The 20225-nt window shown below is 43.8% G+C and overlaps 1 protein-coding gene and 1 long non-coding RNA gene across 4 annotated transcripts in view; one reads left to right on the top strand and one right to left on the bottom strand.

The window, feature by feature from the left end:
• Window positions 1-20225, top strand: part of LOC308581426 — a 131128-nt gene that overhangs the window by 53831 nt on the left and 57072 nt on the right. The gene's annotated exons all lie outside the window — the stretch shown is intronic.
• LOC308580434 (uncharacterized protein) lies at window positions 286-18392 on the bottom strand (the record flags this gene model as incomplete). 3 transcript variants are annotated; one of them, XM_081182058.1, is made up of 3 exons in its annotated part: window positions 18272-18392; window positions 16042-16214; window positions 286-2579 (listed from the first exon to the last, which is right to left on the bottom strand). In XM_081182058.1, the coding sequence occupies exons 2-3, from the start codon at window positions 16172-16174 to the stop codon at window positions 286-288; spliced, it is 2427 nt and encodes an 808-aa protein (XP_081038184.1). In that variant the 5' UTR covers window positions 16175-16214; window positions 18272-18392. The 3 variants fall into 3 exon arrangements, with proteins under 3 accessions (XP_081038184.1, XP_081038186.1, XP_081038185.1); XM_081182060.1 differs by lacking the exons at window positions 16042-16214; window positions 18272-18392 and adding an exon at window positions 12106-12220; XM_081182059.1 differs by lacking the exons at window positions 16042-16214; window positions 18272-18392 and adding an exon at window positions 8108-8249.

The following is a 20225-nucleotide window of genomic DNA, read 5'->3' as shown; positions in this document are numbered from 1 at the left end:
TCCCTCAGAAGAGAGAGGACTCTCCTTCATTGGAGGTATTTAAGAAGAAGTTGGATGGCCATCTGTCATGGATGCTTGAAATGAGATTTCTGCATTGCCGGGAGTTGGACTAGATTCCGAATCTACCATTCTATTATTCACCCTGCTGTGAATTCTTGAATTGACTTTTTTACGAGTGAAATTTTATCCACATTCCATGCGCTGATATGCTTTAAACCCTGTATGAACTATTTGGTGGGCCATGAGAGTGGCATTCTGACTGAAGCTCTTCCCTCATTCCAAACACTAAGAGGTTTTCTCTCTGGTGTGAATTATTTGATGGGAAGTGAGCTTGTGGCTGTGACTGAAGCTCTTTCCACATTCGAAGCACTGATATGGTTTCTCCCCTGTATGGATTCTGTGATGGGAAGTGAGATTGTAGCTGTGACTGAAGCTCTTTCCACATTCCAAGCACTGGTATGGTTTCTGCCCTGTATGAATTTTATGATGGGAATTGAGACTCTGCCTCTGACTGAAGCTCTTTCCACATTCCAAGCACTGATATGGTTTCTGCCCTGTATGAATTCTTTGATGGGAAGTGAGACTGTCGCTGTGACTGAAGCTTTTTCCACAATCAAAGCACTGATATGGTTTCTCCCCTGTATGAATTCTTTTATGGGTTATGAGATTGAAGCTTTGACTAAAGCTCTTCCCACATTCCAAGCACTGAAAGGGTTTCTCCCCTGTATGGCTTCTTTGATGGTAAGTGAGACTGCTGCTGTGACTGAAGCGCTTTCCACATTCCAAGCACTGATAGGGTTTATCCCCTGTATGAATTCTTTGATGGCAAGTGAGAGTTTCCTTCTGACGGAAGCATTTTCCACAGTCTAAGCACTGATAGGATTTCTCCCCTGTATGAATTGTTTGATGGGAAGTGAGATTGGTCCCATCCCGGAAGCTCTTTCCACATTCCAAGCACTGATAGGGTTTCTCCCCTGTATGAATTCTTTGATGGGAAGTGAGACCCTGCCTCTGACTGAAGCTCTTCCCACATTCCAAGCACTGATATGGTTTCTCCCCTGTATGAATTGTTTGATGGGAAGTGAGATAGGTCCCATCCCGGAAGCTCTTTCCACATTCCAAGCACTGATAGGGTTTCTCCCCTGTATGAATTTTATGATGGGAAGTGAGACCCTGCCTCTGACTGAAGCTCTTCCCACATTCCAAGCACTGATATGGTTTCTCCCCTGTATGAATTCTTTGATGGGAAGTGAGACTTTCCTTCAGACAGAAGCTTTTTCCACAGTCTAAGCAGTGATGGGGCTTCTCCCCTGTATGAATAGTTTGATGGTAAGTGAGCTTGTCCTTTCGACTGAAGCTTTTCCCACATTCCAAGCACTGATATGGTTTCTCCCCTGTATGGATTCTTTGATGGGAAGTGAGATGTTGTCTGTGAAAGAAGCTTTTTCCACAATCCAAGCACTGATAGGGTTTCTCCCCTGTATGGATTCTTTGATGGGAAGAGAGACTCCTGCAGTGAATGAAGCTCTTTCCACATTCCAGGCACTGAAAGGGTTTCTCCCCTGTATGAATTCTTTGATGGGAAGTGAGATATTTTCTCTGAGTGAAGCTCTTTCCACATTCCAAGCACTGATAGGGTTTCTCCCCTGTATGAATTCTGTGATGGGAAGTGAGATCACTGCTCTTACTGAAGCTCTTTCCACATTCCAAGCACTGATATGGTTTCTCCCCAGTATGAATTCTGTGATGAGAAGTGAGATCCGTACTCTGATGAAAGCTCTTCCCACATTCCAAGCACTGAAAGGGTTTCTCCCCTGTATGAATTCTGTGATGGGAAGTGAGATGTGAGCTTTGACTGAAGCTCTTTCCACATTCCAAGCACTTATAGGGTTTCTCCCCTGTATGAATTCTTTGATGACAAGTGAGATGTTTTCTCTGAGTGAAGCTCTTTCCACATTCCAAGCACTGAAAGGGTTTCTCCCCTGTATGAATTCTGTGATGGGAAGTGAGATGTGAGCTTTGACTGAAGCTCTTTCCACATTCCAAGCACTGATATGGTTTCTCCCCAGTATGAATTCTGTGATGAGAAGTGAGATCCCTACTCTGATGAAAGCTCTTCCCACATTCCAAGCACTGAAAGGGTTTCTCCCCTGTATGAATTCTGTGATGGGAAGTGAGATGTGAGCTTTGACTGAAGCTCTTTCCACATTCCAAGCACTGATAGGGTTTCTCCCCTGTATGAATTCTTTGATGACAAGTGAGATGTTTTCTCTGACTGAAGCTCTTTCCACATTCCAGGCACTGATAGGGTTTCTCCCCTGTATGAATTCTTTGATGGGAAGTGAGATGTGAGCTTTGACTGAAGCTCTTCCCACATTCGAAGCACTGATAGGGTTTCTCCCCGGTATGAGTTCTTTGATGGGAAGTGAGGCTATTCCTTCGAATTAAGCTCTTTGTTTGATGGGAGGACTGGGAGCTCTGACAGATGTTCTCTCCACACTTTGAATATTTATCGGACTTCTCCGCTATGTGGATTCTGTTGTGGTTCCCCTTGTTCTTCCCTTCCGATTCATCACCATCTGCAATGAAGAGAGAAGCTAATTAGAGCCTCAGGAAGAAATGGAGCTCCAGATTACTGAACAATGTTAATGAATGCTTGTGATAGAGGAAGAACTGAAGTGAGTTAGATGTGAGTCCTTACTATAGTTTTCTCTGCCTTTGTTGGCTGGAATTGCTTGGCTTTTATCCGGGATAGATTTTTTTTGGCTCAGTCTTTTGGAGGGGAATTTCCAGCTGGTGGCAGAGGACAGAGTGACTACAGGAGACATAGGTGTAAAAACCCAAACTAAAATGAAGACTTTATTACCAAAAAAATAAACACAAACTCTGGTGGGTGTTATTCCTGCAGGCAGCCTACAAAACGCTCCTTTTCCCTTTTTACAGCCACGGCCAGTTGCAACCAATTAACCCAGAAACTTCTTTAAGGTATACACACATGTTTCTGTGTAGAATGTCTCCCCACACCCCCTCTCATTCAAAAAGCAACAGAAACAACAGTACTTTAAACATATTCAGAACATATTTACACATCACACACAACAATTCCTAATTTTGTCACTAGTTGTGCATGTTTCTCAAAAGTTAGTGCTTTTGTAAATATATCAGCCACATTTTGCATACTCTCACAGTACTTCAGCATTATCAGGTTTTGCTTCACATTTTCAGCCACATTTTGATATTTAATTTCTAAATGTTTTGATTTGTTTCTAAACTGCTCAGACCCAGCCAAAGTTATTACAGCTTGATTGTCTTCCCATATTTGAACGGGATAATCACATTGTATATCTAAATCCTTGAGGATCTGAACATAAAATTTTATTTCATTACACAACTCTGATAAAGCACAGTATCCAGCCTCTGTTGAAGATGTGGCCATGATACCTTGCTTTTTGGACTTCCAACCTATCAAGGAATCCCCAAATTGAAATACTATTCCAGAAATTGATTTTCTATCAGGCAGGTTGGCCCAATCGCTGTCAACGTAACACTGCAATTTTGTAGACCCTGAAGATGGTAATTTCAAACAATAATCAAGTGTTTGTTTTAAATATCGGAAAATATGTTTTAAACCTTTCCAGGCATTTTCTGTGGGACAGCTTACTAGTCTGCTCAGTATTCCAACTGCATAACTCAAATCTGGTCTGCTCCACAATGAAATGTATAATAAACTTCCAACTATTGAATGGTACATTTCATGATTTACAGGTTCTGTGCATTCTCCTTCATTCTTGAAAAAACCTATTTCCATTGGGGTTTTTACTCCCTTGCTGTTTTGCATATTGTTTCTCCATTATTTTATCTCTTTGACTCAACAAAAAACTTCCATCGTTTGTTCTTTGAATTTCAAACCGAGATAATTTTTTACTGGACCCAAATCTCTTACTTTAAATTCCTTTCTTAGGAATTCTTCTCAGTAGTGGCGCCTGCCCTGTGGAACGCCCTTCCAGCAGATGTCAAAGTGATTAACAACTACCTGACATTCAGAAGACATCTTAAGGCAGCCCTGTTCAGGGAAGTTTTTAACGTGTGATATTTTACTGTATTTTTGGTTTCTATGGAAGCCGCCCAGAGTGGCTGGGGAGGCCCAGCCAGATGGGCGGGGTATAAATAATAAATTATTATTATTATTATTACTACTACTACTATTATTATTATTATAGTTGTTCTGCAAACTTTTCCACTTGCTTGTCACTTTTTGTAGAGTAAAGCAAATCATCAACATAAGATAGACATAATTCTTGTTTATCACCCTTTCCTTTAGTGTACAAGCAGTTATCAGCTAAGCTTCTCTTAAAGCCAAGATTTTTTAAAGCATTATCAAGACACTCGTTCCAATTTCTGGCTGACTGTTTGAGCCCATAAATTGCTTTGTTCAGCCTATATACAGAATTCTGTTCGCCTGCCTCAAAACCTGGCGCTTGATTCATAAAAATTTCTTCTTGCAGATTTGCATTAAGATAAGCTGTTTCAATGTCAAAATGATTTACCTTAAACCCACATTGTGCTGCAAGAGCTAGCAATAAACATACACTTTCACTCCTTGCAGTAGGAGAAAAGGTTTCATCAAAGCTTTCACCTTTTCTTTGAGTAAAGCCTCGTGCTACCAGCCTAGCTTTGTACTTAACACCACCATCTGCCAAGTGTTTTATTTTATACACCCATCTACAGCCCACTGCCTTTTTTCCTTCTGGCAATGGCTCAATGGTAAAGACATTATGTTCTGCTAAAGATTTCATTTCTGCTTTCATTGCATTTTTCCACCTTACTATTTCCTGGTGTGGTAACTTTAAAACCTCCTCACAATCACAAGGTTCTTTCTTCACATCAACAGTTTTAACTTCTTTGTGATCTTCTAACTTGAACACTCTCCCCCTCTGAACTATCTTCCCCTTCTGATTCATCTTGCTCAGGAGAAATTGGTTCAGCTTTAGGAGATTGTGTACTGGGACCCTCATCCCCTGAGTTCTCACCACTGACTCTTTCAGAATTTTCTTTAATTTGTGGCTTTTCTACCTCAGATTTCACAAATTTATCTGTATCATCAGAAGATAACACAACTTCTGAATTCCCATGTAAACGAGCCCAACCATCTTGCTCACAAAACTCTGCATGTCTTGATATCACAACTCTGCCACGCCCTAGTGCAAAACGATGCCCCTTTGACCAACTTTGATAGCCAACAAACCTAAGTTTCTTTGCCTTGGGTTCTCCTTTCCTTCTCTGTCCTTTTGGGATGTGAACCCAAGCCCAGCAACCAAAAGTTTTAACATGGTCTAAAAAGTTTTTTCCCCATAAAGCAAAAAATGAGGGCTATTGTTTATGGTAGAATGAAGCAATCTGTTCTGTATGTACTTAGTGCAGAGTATTCCTTCCCCCAATACTTCCTGGATAAGCCAGAATCACATAGCATATAATCTAGCATTGTTTGCAAAGACCTTATCTTGCGTTCTGCAACTGAATTTTCTTCAGGCGAAAAAGGACACGATTTATGGTGACTAATACCATGCTTTTTCAACCAGACCTGGAGGGCTTCAGACATGAACTCGTCTCCACGATCACTCTGCAACTGGGTAACTTTGTAGGGAAACTGCCTTTCTATATAGTTGACCCAATTTTTAATCAGTCGACCAGTTTCACTTTTGTGTTTTAACAAGTATACCCAAGTATACCGGCTATAATCATCCACAAGAACAAAAAAACCCCCACTTTGCTCCTCCTTCAGACTCTGCAAATGGCTCACAAAGGTCTGAATGTACTAAAGCAAATGGCCTCTTGCTAATTCTAGTACTTTCAGGATAGGACCCTCGCTTACTTTTAGACTCCTTGCAGCTATTGCAGTCCAGAAAAACTGAACATTTTTTCATTTTAATTCCCTTGCTTAATTCTGGCATTTTTGCAATACTGCGGAAATTGGCATGCCTCAAATGACGATGCCACAGATGCTGGCACTCATCATGCAAGGCTCTATTACAGGCTTTAACACATGCCCCAGACTCACTTACTAGCTGGTCTTTCAAAACAAACAACCATTTTGTAGTGACGCTGTAACCACTTTCCCAGCTTTCTCTATTTTACAGCTTGAACCTGAGAAGGTTACCTTAAATCCCTGCTTAACAAGACTTGTAACTGAAAGCAAATTATTTTCTAAACTTGGTACACATAAAACATTGGTAAACTTGGTACTTAAACAGTTGATATTCACGCTACCCTTTCCAGCTGACTCATGCACTGTTCCGTCAGCTAGTACTACATTTACAGACTTACAAGGCTGCTTTTCTACAAAGGTTTGTGCAGACTTAACAAAAATGTTTGTCGCTGCTGAGTCTAAAATCCAGTCTTGTCCAACATCGTGACTGGTGCCTCAAACTGCTGCAGAAACATACTGGACTCGACTCTTCCTGTCTCCTGAATTTCCCAGCAAACGCAGGCCGCCCTTTTCTTGTGTTTTCTCCCACAGACACAATGCACTGACGTACTAAATGTTTGGTTGACCCACAATGTTAGCATCTTCTGACTGTGAAAGCTGCTTCCGCTCTGTGGTCTTCAACCTCTTTAGGTTGCCACTCCTCATCAGTTGCATATCTTTTACTGGACTGCCTCCCATTTCTGGAATTACGGTGAGGGGTTGTGGCCTTCCTCTCATGGCATCTTTCTTCCTCATCAAGCAAACGCCCAGTTAAGAAATGCATTGTTAATTGGCTTTCTGGAATTGCCTCCAAAGTCATCACTAAATTGTCCCATGACTCAGGAAGTGAAGACAGCACAATATAAACCTTTCTCTGTTCAGAAAAATGTTCCCCAAGTTCATTTAACTGTGAAAATAAATCACGCATTCTTTGAAGGTGTGTTGAAACACATTCACCCTCACTTAGTCTGGCTCGGTACAGAGCTCTCATTAGAGTAATTTTGCTGCCAGCAGTGTCTCTAATGTGTATCGCTCTCAGTGCTTGCCAAATCTCACTTGCTGTTTCAAGGTCTCGCACATGAGATAACTGAGACTTCTCTAAACTCAAAATTAAATTGGCATAGGCTTTGTCCTCCAGCCTTTGGTCTGCTTCATCTACTTCTTCATCCTCCTCTTTTACAGGAGGGTTAACAATAACAGTCCAACATTGTTCTTTCTTTAAAAACGCCTGCATCTGTAAACTCCATGACATATAGTTGGACTCTCCCAGTTTCTCTACTGGAAAATAGGAAGCTCCCCCTTGAGCTCCAGCTCCAAGTCCAGCCATGGCACCACCCAGCTTTCAGCTTTCCACTCAGTTCTTACTCACACGTGGCTTGAAGAAAAACGTTCGGCTCCTGGTCCCAAACAGACACTCCCTGCCGATGCCTTCACACAGCCAGCTGCTTGAGAAACGCTGAGTTGCTTCCAGACTCTGGGTTCTTTTCACGCTCTGTCTCTGCCCACTCAGGACTGGGGACTGGGCCCATAACCTGTTGGAGGGGGATTTCCAGCTGGTGGCAGAGGACAGAGTGACTCCAGGAGACATAGGTGTAAAAACCAAAACTAAAACGAAGACTTTATTACCAAACAAATAAACACAAACACTGGTGGGTGTTATTCCTGCAGGCAGCCTACAAAACGCTCCTTTTCCCTTTTTACAGCCACGGCCAGCTGCAACCAATTAACCCAGAAACTTCTTAAAGGTATACACACATGTTTCTGTGTAGAATGTCTCCCAACACAGTCATGGAGTCCACACCATCTCAAAGGTCAGTCATCTCTTTGGTCAACAAAATGCAGACAGAAGCAAAAGCAAAAACAACAAACCTGACAGAAGTTACTTCAACGTCCTTAAAAACTCTCAAGCCGACATTTAAGAAGGCCTGGGCAGTTCAGGGAAATCTGGTCATTGTTTTAAAAGGCATGACTAGACAAAGAATATTCACAGAGAAACCAGTTGATATCCCTCCATTCAGGGCTCACGGTGTGGATGTTAGAATCCCAGATGCTGTTGGTCTCCATCCAAACAGTGGAGGTTCCTCACATAGAGGTATGTATGGAATGTCAAAACTCATCTTATGATCCAACAGGGAGTTTCACCGAGAGGGTGCATGATTCCACGATTCTCCTCCTTGACTTCCTTATGCAGAGCTCTCTGGTCAGGATCCAGCAATCTCCATGCCTCAACAAACAGCAATGTCTTCATTTGCGCACTCCCCATCAGCATCTAACTCAACTTGGTTGGTCTCAATTTAAATTTATAAATCACTTTCTTCACTTTGAAGCACCCTCCCATGTTCATGAGGAGACCAACTCTGTATTGTTTCATTGGTAACAGTAGAGGAAAAATGACTACGACTCACACTTAAGCATAACAGTCACAAGAGCTCCTGACTAGGCATTCAGCTAGGAAGTGTTGAATTTACTCTGTTCTCTCCTATCTCTCCTTTCCCCCCCAATTTAAACCAATTCATGAACTCAGAACTCATACACTGACCACTATTGATAAACCATTTTTTATAGATATTCCTGTAAATTTATTCTGCTATTTTTGAGAATCATATGAGAAGACTGAGACAGTCTACATATTTGTATAATTTATTAGTAGTAATAATAATAATTTTATTACTTATACCCCGCCCATCTGACTGGGCTTCCCCAGCCACTCTGGGTGGCTTCCAAAAAAATATTAAAATACTGTAATACATCAAACATTAAAAGCTTCCCTAAACAGGGCTGCCTTCAGATGTCTTCTAAAAGTCTGGTAGTTGTTGTTCTCTTTGACATCTGGTGGGAGGGCGTTCCACAGGTTGGGTGCCACTACTGAGAAGGCCCTCTTTTTTTTTAATAATATTTTTATTAATTTTCCAACACATAATAAAGACAATACAATACAAAATACATAAACAAACAAACACATAAACACGTATACTTTCAAAACCTTCTTTTCTTAAATCTTATTTCTCCGACTTCCCCATACCTCCCCCTTCTGCATACCTGTTTCAAAATTTCTTCAGCAAGTCCTTACTTAATTGATCAAATTGCTCATTTTTCCCTCCTTCTCTTTTACATAATCGTTTACAGCTGTAATCCTCTTTTTTCCTATACCCTTGACATTTTAGCACTCATTAATTTTACAACAGTTCTTAAGATAAACTTTAAATTTCTTCCAATCTTCTTCCACCGTCTCTTTTCCCTGGTCGCGGATTCTGCCTGTCATCTCGGCCAGTCCCATGTACTCGATCACCTTCATCTGCCATTCTTCCAGCGTGGGTAATTCTTGTGTCTTCCAATACTTTGCTAAAAGAATCCTTGCTGCTGTGGTGGCGTACATGAAAAACATCCTATCCTTCCTTGACACCAATTGGCCAACCATGCCCAGGAGAAAGGCTGTAAATTTCATTCCTTTAGTCCACAACTTTGTCCATTTTTCAAAATCCAAATTAGATCCAATATCTATGGCCCACTTTACCATAACTTCTTTGACCTCTTCATCCTTGGTGTCCCAATCCAACAGTTGAGTATACATTTTAGATAGCAGTTTAGTTTTACTTTCTATTATTTCTACCTGGAATTTAGATTTTTTCTCATTCATTCCAATCTTTCTGTCTTCCTTCCATAGTGCATTAATTTGGTAGTACTGCAACCAACCTATCAGTCTACTCTTCAACTCTTCATAGGGTCTAATTTTCCATCCTCTTTCCGATCTTTCCAGTAAATCTTCATAGGTCAGTCTCTCACCTTCTATATTTATTTTTTTAACAGTTAATATATCAATAGGCGATAGCCACCAGGGGGTGTTTTTTTCCAGTAGTCTTTTGTTCTTTTCCCACACCTCTAAAAGTGCTCCTCTGATGATGTGGTTTGAGAAGCCTTTATGCACCTTTTCCTTATTCTGCCAAAGATAAGCATGCCATCCAAATCTTAAATCGAAGCCCTCTAGGTCTAACAGATCTGTGTTTTTTAAGGTGACCCATTCTTTGAGCCAACAAAGGCACGAGGCTTCATAATACAGTCTTAGATTTGGGACCGAGAAACCTCCTCTATCTTTTCTATCCGTTAATAATTTAAATCTAATTCTTGGTCTTTTACCTTGCCATATAAATTTGGATAAGATTTTTTGCCAATTTTTAAATATTGCAGTTCCTCTAATCACTGGGACATTTTGGAATAAAAATAAGAGTTTCGGTAGTATGCACATCTTAATCGCAGCCATTCTGCCTGACCAGGAGAGTTTAATCCTGTTCCAAATATCTAGTTCCTTTTGTATTTCCTTCCAGGTATTAGTGTAGTTATCAGCCATTAAATTTATACTTTTCATCGTCAGCCATACTCCTAGATATTTTATCTTTTTTACTTCTTTAATTCCCGATTGATGTTCTAACTGTCTCCTTAGATCTTCTCCCATGTTCTTAACCATCATTTTAGTTTTGTTTCTATTTAACTTAAAGCCCGCCACTTTCCCAAATTCCTCTAGAAGTGTCAGAACTTTGTCCATGCTCTGTATGGGATCCTCAACTGAAATTACCAGGTCATCTGCGTATGCTTTCAGTTTAAATTCTTTTACCCCAATTCTGATTCCTCTTATCTCTGATGTATCTCTTATCTTGTTTGCAATTACTTCTAATATCATTATAAATAGGAGTGGTGACAAAGGGCAGCCTTGTCTCGTGCCCTTGGAAATTTCGAATGTGTCAGATAGGTTGTTATTAATGATCAGTTTAGCTCTTTGCTTTGAATAAATTGCTTTGATTCCTTCCAAAAAAGCACCTTCAATTCCTGCAGTCTCCATACACTTTAATAAGAAACTCCAAGATACGTTATCAAATGCTTTTTCAGCATCAATGAAAATTAATGCTGCCGGGATTTCATTCTTCTTTTCCAGATATTCGATGATGTTTATTATATGCCTAATATTGTCTTTTAGATATCTATTGGGAAGGAATCCAGCTTGATCCGTGTTTATTGCCCTTTTTAAATAACTTTTAAATCTATTCGCCATTATCTCAGCAAAAATTTTATAGTCGTTGTTAAGAAGTGATATCGGTCTGTAATTTTTTACATTTAATTTGTCTGAGTCCGCTTTAGGTATCAGTGTTATGTGAGCATCCTTCCAGGAGTCTGGGATCTTCCCTCCTTGTAGAATATTATTCATTACCTCGCATAGTACTGGGGCTAAGTCTTCCTCGAGGACTTTATAATATTTGGCCGATAGACCATCTGGGCCCGGTGCCTTCCCTAATTTCATTTTCTTTATTGCTTCCTGAACTTCCTCTACTGTTATGCATTTATTCAATTGTGTTTTCTCTTCCTCCGTTATAGTTGTTATTCTGCTATTTTCTAAATATTTTCCTATTTCTATTGTGTCTTCCTCTTCTTTCTGATAAAGTTTTTCAAAAAAACTTAGAAAATTTTTCTTTATTTCATTTGGATCTTCTACAAACCTTTCTTCAACTTTTATCTTTTATCTTGTTATTCAAAGCCTGCGTACCAGATGGAGCTGGTAAACAGCTGCCCTGGACACGGATTTGACCTGTGCCTCCATGGACAGCTATGAGTCCAACATGACTCCCAGGCTGTGCACCTGGTCCTTCAGGGACACAGTTACCCCATTCAGGACCCGGGAATCCTCCACACCTGCCCGCCTCCTGTCCCCCAAAAACAGTACTTCTGTCTTGTCAGGATTCATTCTCAATCTGTTAGCCGCCATCCGTCCTCCAACCATCTCCAGACACTCACACAGGATCTTCACCGTCTTCACTGGTTCTGATTTGAAAGAGAGGTAGAGCTGGGTATCATCTGCATACTGATTAACACCCAGCCCATACCCCCTGATGATCTCTCCCAGCGGCTGCATGTAGATGTTGAAAAGCATGGGGGAGAGGACAGAACCCCGAGGCACCCCACAAGTGAGAGCCCAGAGGTCTGAACACTCATCCCCCCCACCACTTTCTGAACACGGCCCAGGAGGAAGGAGCGGAACCACTGTATGACAGTGCCCCCAGCTCCCAGCCCCTCAAGACGGTCCAGAAGGATGTTATGCTCGATGGTATCAAACACCGCTGAGAGATCCAGCAGAACCAGGAAACAGCTCTCACCTTTGTCCCTAGCCCACCGGAGATCATCAACCAGTGCGACCAAGGCAGTTTCAGTCCCATGATGAGGCATGAATCCCGACTGGAAGGGATCATATATAGTCCTATATGATCCTTGTCCCCTTCATTGCCATGGCGAAGGGGCTTGAATAACTCAGAGAAGCTATGAGCTATGCCGTGAAGGGCCACCCAAGATGAACAGGTCATAGTGGAGAGTTTTGACCAAACGTGATCCACCTGGAGCAGGAACCGGCAAGCCACTCCAGTATCTCTGCCAAGAAAACTCCATGGACAAAGGCAACAGGCATATAAAAGTTATGACGCTGGAAGATGAGCCCCTCAGGTTGGAAGGCGTCCAACATGCTACTAGGGAAGAGCGGAGGGCAAGTACAAGTAGATCCAGAGCTGATGAAGCGGCTGGGCCAAAGCCGAAAGGACGCTCAGTTGCGGATATGCCTGGAAGCAAAAGGAAAGTCCAATGCTGTAAAGAAAAATATTGCATAGGAACCTGGAATGTAAGAACTATGAACCTTGGTAAGTTGGATGTGGTCAAAAATGAGATGGCAAGAATAAATATTGACATCCTGGGCATCAGTGAACTAAAATGGAGGGGAATGGGCAAATTCAGTTCGGATGACCATCATATCTACTACTGTGGGCAAGAATCCCGTAAAAGAAATGGAGTGGCCCTCATAGTCAACAAAAGAGTGGCGAAAGGTGTACTGGGATGCAATCTGAAAAATGATAGAATGATCTCAATACGAATCCAAGGCAGACCTTTTAACATCACAGTAATCCAGGTTCATGCACCAACCACTGGTGCTGAAGAAACTGAAATTGACCAATTCTATGAAGACTTACAACACCTTATGGAAATGACACCAAAGAAGGATGTAATTCTCATTATAGGGGATTGGAATGCTAAAGTATGAAATCAAGAGATAAAAGGAACAACTGGCAAGCTTGGCCTTGGAGTTCAATACGAAGCAGGCCAAAGGCTGATAGAGTTCTGTCAAGAGAACAAGCTGGTCATCACAAACACTCTTTTCCAACAACACAAGAGACGACTCTACACATGGATATCACCAGATGGGTAGCATCGAAATCAGATTGATTATATTCTCTGCAGCCAAAGATGGAGAAGCTCTATACAGTCAGCAAAAACAAGACCTGGAGCTGACTGTGGCTCAGATCATCAGCTTCTTATAGCAAAATTCAAGCTTAAACTGAAGAAAGTAGGAAAAACCACTGGGCCGGTAAGATACAATCTAAGTCAAATCCCTTATGAATACACAGTGGAAGTGAGGAACAGGTTAAGGATTTAGATTTGGTGGACAGAGTGGGTGGAGGCTCGTAACATTATACAGGAGGCAGCAACTAAAACCATCCCAATGAAAAGGAAATGAAAGAAAGCAAAGTGGCTGTCCAACGAGGCCTTACAAATAGCGGAGGAGAGAAGGCAAGCAAAATGCGTGGGAGATAGTGAAAGATACAGGAAATTGAATGCTGATTTCCAAAAAATAGCAAGGAGAGACAAGAAGGCCTTTTTAAACGAGCAATGCAAAGAAATAGAGGAAAACAATAGAATGGGAAAAACCAGAGATCTGTTCAAGATTCGTACAAAGATTACCATAATAAAAGACAAAAGTGATAAGGACCTAACAGAAGCAGAAGACATCAAGAAGAGGTGGCAAGAATACACAGAGGAATTATACCAGAAAGATATGGATGTCTCGTACATCCCAGGTAGTGTGGTTGCTGACGTTGAGGCAGACATCCTGGAGAGTGAAGTCAAATGGGCCTTAGAAAGCACTGCTAATAACAAGGCCAGTGGAAGTGATGATATTCCAGCTGAACTATTTAAAATTTTAAATGATGGTGCTGTTAAGGTGCTACACTCAATATGCCAGCAAATTTGGAAAACTCAGCAGTGGCCAGAGGATTGGAGAAGATCCGTCTACATCCCAATCCCAAAGAAGGGCAGTGCCAAAGAATGCTCCAACTACCGCACAATTGCACTCATTTCACACGCTAGCAAGGTTATGCTTAAAATTTTACAAGGCAGACTTAAGCAGTATGTGGACCGAGAACTCCCAGAAGTGCAAGCTGGATTTCGAAGGGGCAGAGGAACCAGAGACCAAATTGCAAACATGCGCTGGATTATGGAGAAAGCTAGAGAGTTCCAAAAAGACATCTACTTCTGCTTCATTGACTATGCAAAAGCCTTTGACTGTGTCAAGCACAGCAAACTATGGCATGTTCTTAAAGAAATGGGAGTGCCTGATCACCTCATCTGTCTCCTGAGAAATCTCTATGTGGAACAAGAAGCTACAGTTAGAACTGGATAAGGAACAACTGATTGGTTCAAAATTGGGAAAGGAGTACGACAAGGCTGTATATTGTGTCCCTACTTATTTCAAATACATGCAGAATTCATCATGCAAAAGGCTGGGCTGGATGAATCCCAAGCTGGAATAAAGATCGCCGGAAGAAATATCAACAACCTCAGATATGCAGATGACACAACCTTGAGGGCAGAAAGTGAGGAGGAATTAAAGAACATTTTAATGAGGGTGAAAGAGGAGAGCGCAAAATATGGCCTGAAGCTCAACATCAAAAAAACGAAGATCATGGCCACTGGGCCCATCATCTCCTGGCAAATAGAAGGGGAAGAAATGGAGGCAGTGAGAAATTTTACTTTCTTGGGATCCATGATCACTGCAGATGGTGACAGCAGTCACAAAATTAAAAGACGCCTGCTCCTTGGGAGAAAGGCGATGGCAAAACAAGACAGTATCTTAAAAAGCAGAGACAGCAGCTTGCCAACAAAGTTCCGTATAGTAAAAGCCATGGTTTTCCCAGTAGTGATGTATGGAAGTGAGAGCTGGACCATAAAGAAGGCTGATCACCGAAGAATTGATGATTTTGAATTATGGTGCTGGAGGAGACACTTGAGAGTCCCATGGACTGCATGAAGATCAAACCTATCCATTCTTAAGGAAATCAGCCCTGAGTGCTCACTGGAAGGACAGATCATGAAGTTGAGGCTCCAATACTTTGGCCACCTCATGAGAAGAGAAGACTCCCTGGAAAAGACCCTGATGTTGGGAAAGATGGAGGGCACAAGGAGAAGGGGACGACAGAGGACGAAGTGGTTGGACAGTGTTCTCGAAGCCACAAACATGAGTCTGACCAAACTGCGGGAGGCAGTGGAAGACAGGAGTGCTTGGCGTGCTCTGGTCCATGGGGTCACGAAGATTCGGACACGACTAAATGACTAAACAACAACAACAATCAGTCGGACACTGTCACAGTCATGTCACAGGAAACAACTACTGGAACAAAAGACATTCAGTGGAAACTAAAGACGCTATGCCCGTGGCTGAGGATAATTGTTTCAACCCTTCCAATGGATATGGGGGGAGGGGGGGAGGGAAAGGAAAAAAATGTACAGGAAATTTAAAAATATAATATATGTATGTAAAAAATCCCAAACTCGAATAAAATAAAATAAAAATTTAAAAAAGAAAGTAATGCATCCTTGTTTTTAAAAGAAAATGAAAAATTATTCCTAAAAGAAAAGAAAAAGGCAAAACACAGAGGGCCCATTTGCAGTCAATCCTGAAATTAGGATCAAGTAGGATCATGGCTTCTAGTGCTGCGCGATGGATCAGTGAGTTCTCTGACATTGGTAGGGCATTCAGAGCACAGTACTGGCGCCAATACATCACGGTGGCCGGGGAGCTGTGACGTATTCCTGGCTCAAATTGCCTGCAGATGTCAAAGGCGCAGGAAGGCAGGTGGAGGAGCCCAAAAAGGTGTCCACCTTCTCAATCTCCATCTTCCTGCCTGCCTCATCCCACCCCCAAAATGAGCAAGCCCCAGTACCTCTCCAGCCCCATCCATCCATGTCCCCATCTCCCCTCCCCTGGGACTCACCAGATCTCTCGGAGGTCCCTGGGAGGGAACGCTCAGAGGCTGTGAGGAGGGATGCATGAGACAACCTGACCAGGTCAACTGTCCATCTTCCCCCTTCCATCCTCGCTAGGTTTACAGATTCAGACTCTTTCATCCTTCCTGAGGAGTCAAGAACCACCACAAGCTGCAGGGTCCTGGGAGAGAGGAAGAAGCAAAGGGAGCCTCAGAGGCCCTGCAGGGATTCTCCTGCCCTAGATATTCCCCTGCTCCTGGAGAAGCACAAATGGGGCAGCCCCTTCCCAACAGAAACCCCATTTGAAACATCTACAGTGCTTCCAATTTAATCTGTTTGCACCTCACCCCACTTCTTAAGGCTGGCATGGTCTGCACACTAGTGACCTGAGAGTAGACCCCATTGAACTCAGTGGGGCTTATGGATAGAACTTGGTGCAAAAACCAGGCACCATCCTGTCCCCAAGCCTGAAAACTGCAACCCCAGAGCATGGGCAGAATACAGCCGAGTAGCTATTACATGTAGGTGCCCCCACGTCTCAGTGCAAGAGATGCCTTAGCAAGAGATGCCTTAGCAGTTGAGCTGGCTGGGCCCCAAACCTCTTTCTGCTGAGAGACCCTAGAAGGTTGGGAATAGGATCTGGCTCCTACTGTTTCTTAGCCACCTCCTCATTTTCCTTATTCACGCAAAATGGAGTGATTTTTGGTTGTGCTTTCTTTAGAGAAGCTCTCTTTGGAGCAGGGCCCGTGGCACTCGGGGAGAGACCAGAAATTTTGTAACCACTCCAGGTCAACACCATCTTTTCCTTTAATTCCATATCATGTTTCCTTATACCATTTGTAGCAATTAAAGCTTTTCTAACTTTAGTCTGCAGCAACTTCTGTGTCATTCACTTAGTCTTCTGCAGAATGCGGAAGCTAGACTGGTGACTGGGAGTGGCTGCTGGAACCATGTAAGACCGCTGCTAAAGGAACTACAATGGTTCCCAGTATGTTTCCAAGCAGAATTTAAAGTGCTGGTGTTGACCTTTAAAGCCCTAAATGGCCTTGGCCCAGGATACCCGAAGGAGCATCTCCACCCCCATCATTCAGCCTGGACACTGAGGTCCAGCACCAAGGGCCTTCTGGTGGTTCCCTCATTGCGAGAAGTGAAGTTACAGGGAAGCAGGCTGAGGGCCTTCCTGGTAGTGGCGCCCTCCCTGTGGAACACGCTCCCATCAGATGTCAAGGAGATGAGTAACTATGTGACATTTAGGAGACACCTGAAGGCAGCCCTGTATATTGAATCATAGAATCATAGAGTTGGAAGAGACCACAAGGGCCATCGAGTCCAACCCCCTGCCAAGCAGGAAACATTGTATGTGCTGGAAGCCGCCCTGAGTGTCTGGGGAAACACAGTCAGATGGGTGGCAGGTAAATATTATTGTTATTATTATTATTATTCACACAGCATGCTGATGGCGTTGCAGCTTCACCCCAGTGCCTTGCCAGGGCAGGAGGGGCTTGGTCTTCCTAAAAATATTTAGCTGAGCAAAGCTGGATGCAGCTCCTGCTCCCAAGAGTGGCACATGCCAGTCTGTGCACTGGCTCAGCTGGGAGGGGGCAGATGTTTAGCTGCTGATCCATCACAAGGTTGGAAACCAGATCTCACCCGGCCCTAGGGACTCCTCCCAAGAATCCTGGGAGCCAGAATTGGTTCAGGACCCTGAGAGGTGCAAGGACACAGCCTCAGCCCTGCTGCCCAAAAACTGCAATTCCCAGAGTGGTCACCAATGCACCCTTCTTGCCAGGGAACTCTGGGAATTGTATTTGGGTAGATGGTGGGAGAGGGTCTCCCCTCCAGTCTCCACACTTGGGGGGGCTGTATCTCCCCACTCCACAGGGCTTCTCCTTCCTCGGAGTCCTTGAATGCTTCTCTGTGTTATGAAATGTGACTTTCCCCTCAGTCTGAAGGGGGCTTATTTGCATGCCCTCCTTTTGTTGCCCCAAAAAGGACCCCTCCCCAAAAAGGAAGGCAGCATCTTGATCCAAAGGAAGAACAGAGTTGCAGACCTGCTGGACACTCAGCCCCTCCCTGGCTTGGCGGAGAGGAACTGGGGGCAGGACCCTCTGCTCCCTGACTTGGGGGTCTCCCTCCCCCCATGCATGAGCTGAACGGGGTGGGGATGTCTCCTCCCTTGCAGCCCTGGGCCCCCCTTCTCCCCGCTGCACCCCAAGGGGGAAGAGAGAAGAGACTCACCGGATTCCAGGAGGGGCACCGAGGAAGTTTCTGCAAAGCAGAGAGAACAAAGCAGCCTCCTCTTTGCTGGCAGGAAGGGACTGGGCAGGGAGGGGCTTCTGCTGGGGAGGACCTTGCCCTCCCCCGCCCTCCCCTTCCTGTCCTCTCTAGGAATCCAGCTCTGCTCCTTTTAACCCTTGGCAAGCCGAGGGCACCGAGACCGCCCCTCCCTCCCTCTCCCTGCCTGCTTCTGCGCTCTAGGGGCTGCCCTCCCTTCTCCATCTGGGCCGAGGACTCTGCATCAAGGGCCCCCCCATCTTATGCAGACTGACGACAAGGGAGGTGGGGGTTCCCCGTTACCATTCTGCCGTGTGCATCTGGATCCCAACTTTGAAATGACTAAATAAGTGAATGTTAACGCAGCCTTCTCAAGAGCACAGAGGGGGGAGGGGCAGCTGCCCCCAAACAATGAAAACTGTTGTTTACTGAGTTGAATAGGATTCAGAATGCAGCAGTCTGATTGGTCCTAGAGCAATGCAGCAGTATGATTCGTCTGCAGGAGCCACCCAATCCAGCTCCAGATGGAAGTGAATCCACAACCTGATTGGCCTACAGGAGAATTCTGGAATTAGCCAATTACGTGCAGCTCATTGTTTAAATAATGTATATAAAGCTGATACTTTGGGGGAACTTTCATTCCTCCTCACCACTATGAGCTGAATAAAGAGCATGAAATCCACTCTCGACTCTGAGTATATTTCAAAAATCTGGAAAAAATACATAGGGAACTGAGGTTCTGCGCACACACACACACCCCCAAAAAAATCCTGGCTACTCCAGGAAGTGAAGACGCCAGGGATGAAGAGCAAGGTGTTCTCTCCAGGCTGCAAAACCCCAGAGCGCATTTTCATGAACACAAGGAGAATCACATCACCAAAGAACAAGATCCTGCAGTTCAGGATACAATTACAAGTTAGGCGTCAGTAGCTAAAAAGAAGTGGCAACTCAGTCACCTATTGCAAGGCAATTCAGTGTGGAATCCTAGAACTGCGGGAGATGGATGTGTTACCGGGGAATTGGAGGGGGGGTGAGAGAGACACCCCCAGCCTTGCCTCTCCACACTGCCAGGCAAAGACAAAGAGCCTCCGCTGCACATTCCCAAATGTCGCAGTTCACTGATAAATGCATCTTATGTACTGGCTCAATGGGAAAACTTTAGAAATTTATAAGAAATCACATCGTTGAATCTCATAGAATCATAGAGTTGGAATAGACCACAAGGGCCATTGAGTCCAACCCCCTGCCAAGCAGGAAACACCATCAGAGCACTCCTGACATATGGTTGTCAAGCCTCTGCCTAAAGACCTCCAAAGAAGGAGACTCCGCCACACTCCTTGGCAGCAAATTCCACTGTCGAACAGCTCTTACTGTCAGGAAGTTCTTCCTAATGTTTAGGTGGAATCTTCTTTCTTGTAGTTTGGAACCATTGCTCCGTGTCCGCTTCTCTGGAGCATCCTTTTATATATTTGAACATGGCTATCATATCACCCCTTAACCTCCTCTTCTCCAGGCTAAACATGCCCAGCTCCCTTAGCTGTTCCTCATAAGGCATCGTTTCCAGGCCTTTGACCATTTTGGTTGCCCTAAATCTTCTCACTTCCAATGGCATGTAGGACCCAGGTATAAGGGTTGAGGTGACCGAGCCCAGCATAATCCCCCGAGATGTACAGTCATGGCTGTAGGGGCTTCCCAAAGTGATATCCTGCCCCAAGCATGTCAGACAGGCAATCATCTCATTCACCATGCCTACCCACCCCATAGTGGGACAAGACAAAGGGGTGTATTTAACTTGACTCAAGGACCAGGGAGGGACGCGGGTGGCACTGTGGGTTAAACCACAGAGCCTAGGACTTGCTGATCGCAAGGTCGGTGGTTCGAATCCCCGCAACGGAGTGAGCTCTCATTGCTCAGTCCC

The sequence above is a fragment of the Podarcis bocagei genome (genome assembly GCF_964188305.1).
Source record: "Podarcis bocagei genome assembly, chromosome: 2".
Taxonomy (NCBI): domain Eukaryota; kingdom Metazoa; phylum Chordata; class Lepidosauria; order Squamata; family Lacertidae; genus Podarcis; species Podarcis bocagei.
The sequence above is the reverse complement of the archived record's forward strand: the minus strand, read 5'-3'. Positions and strand labels throughout refer to the sequence as shown.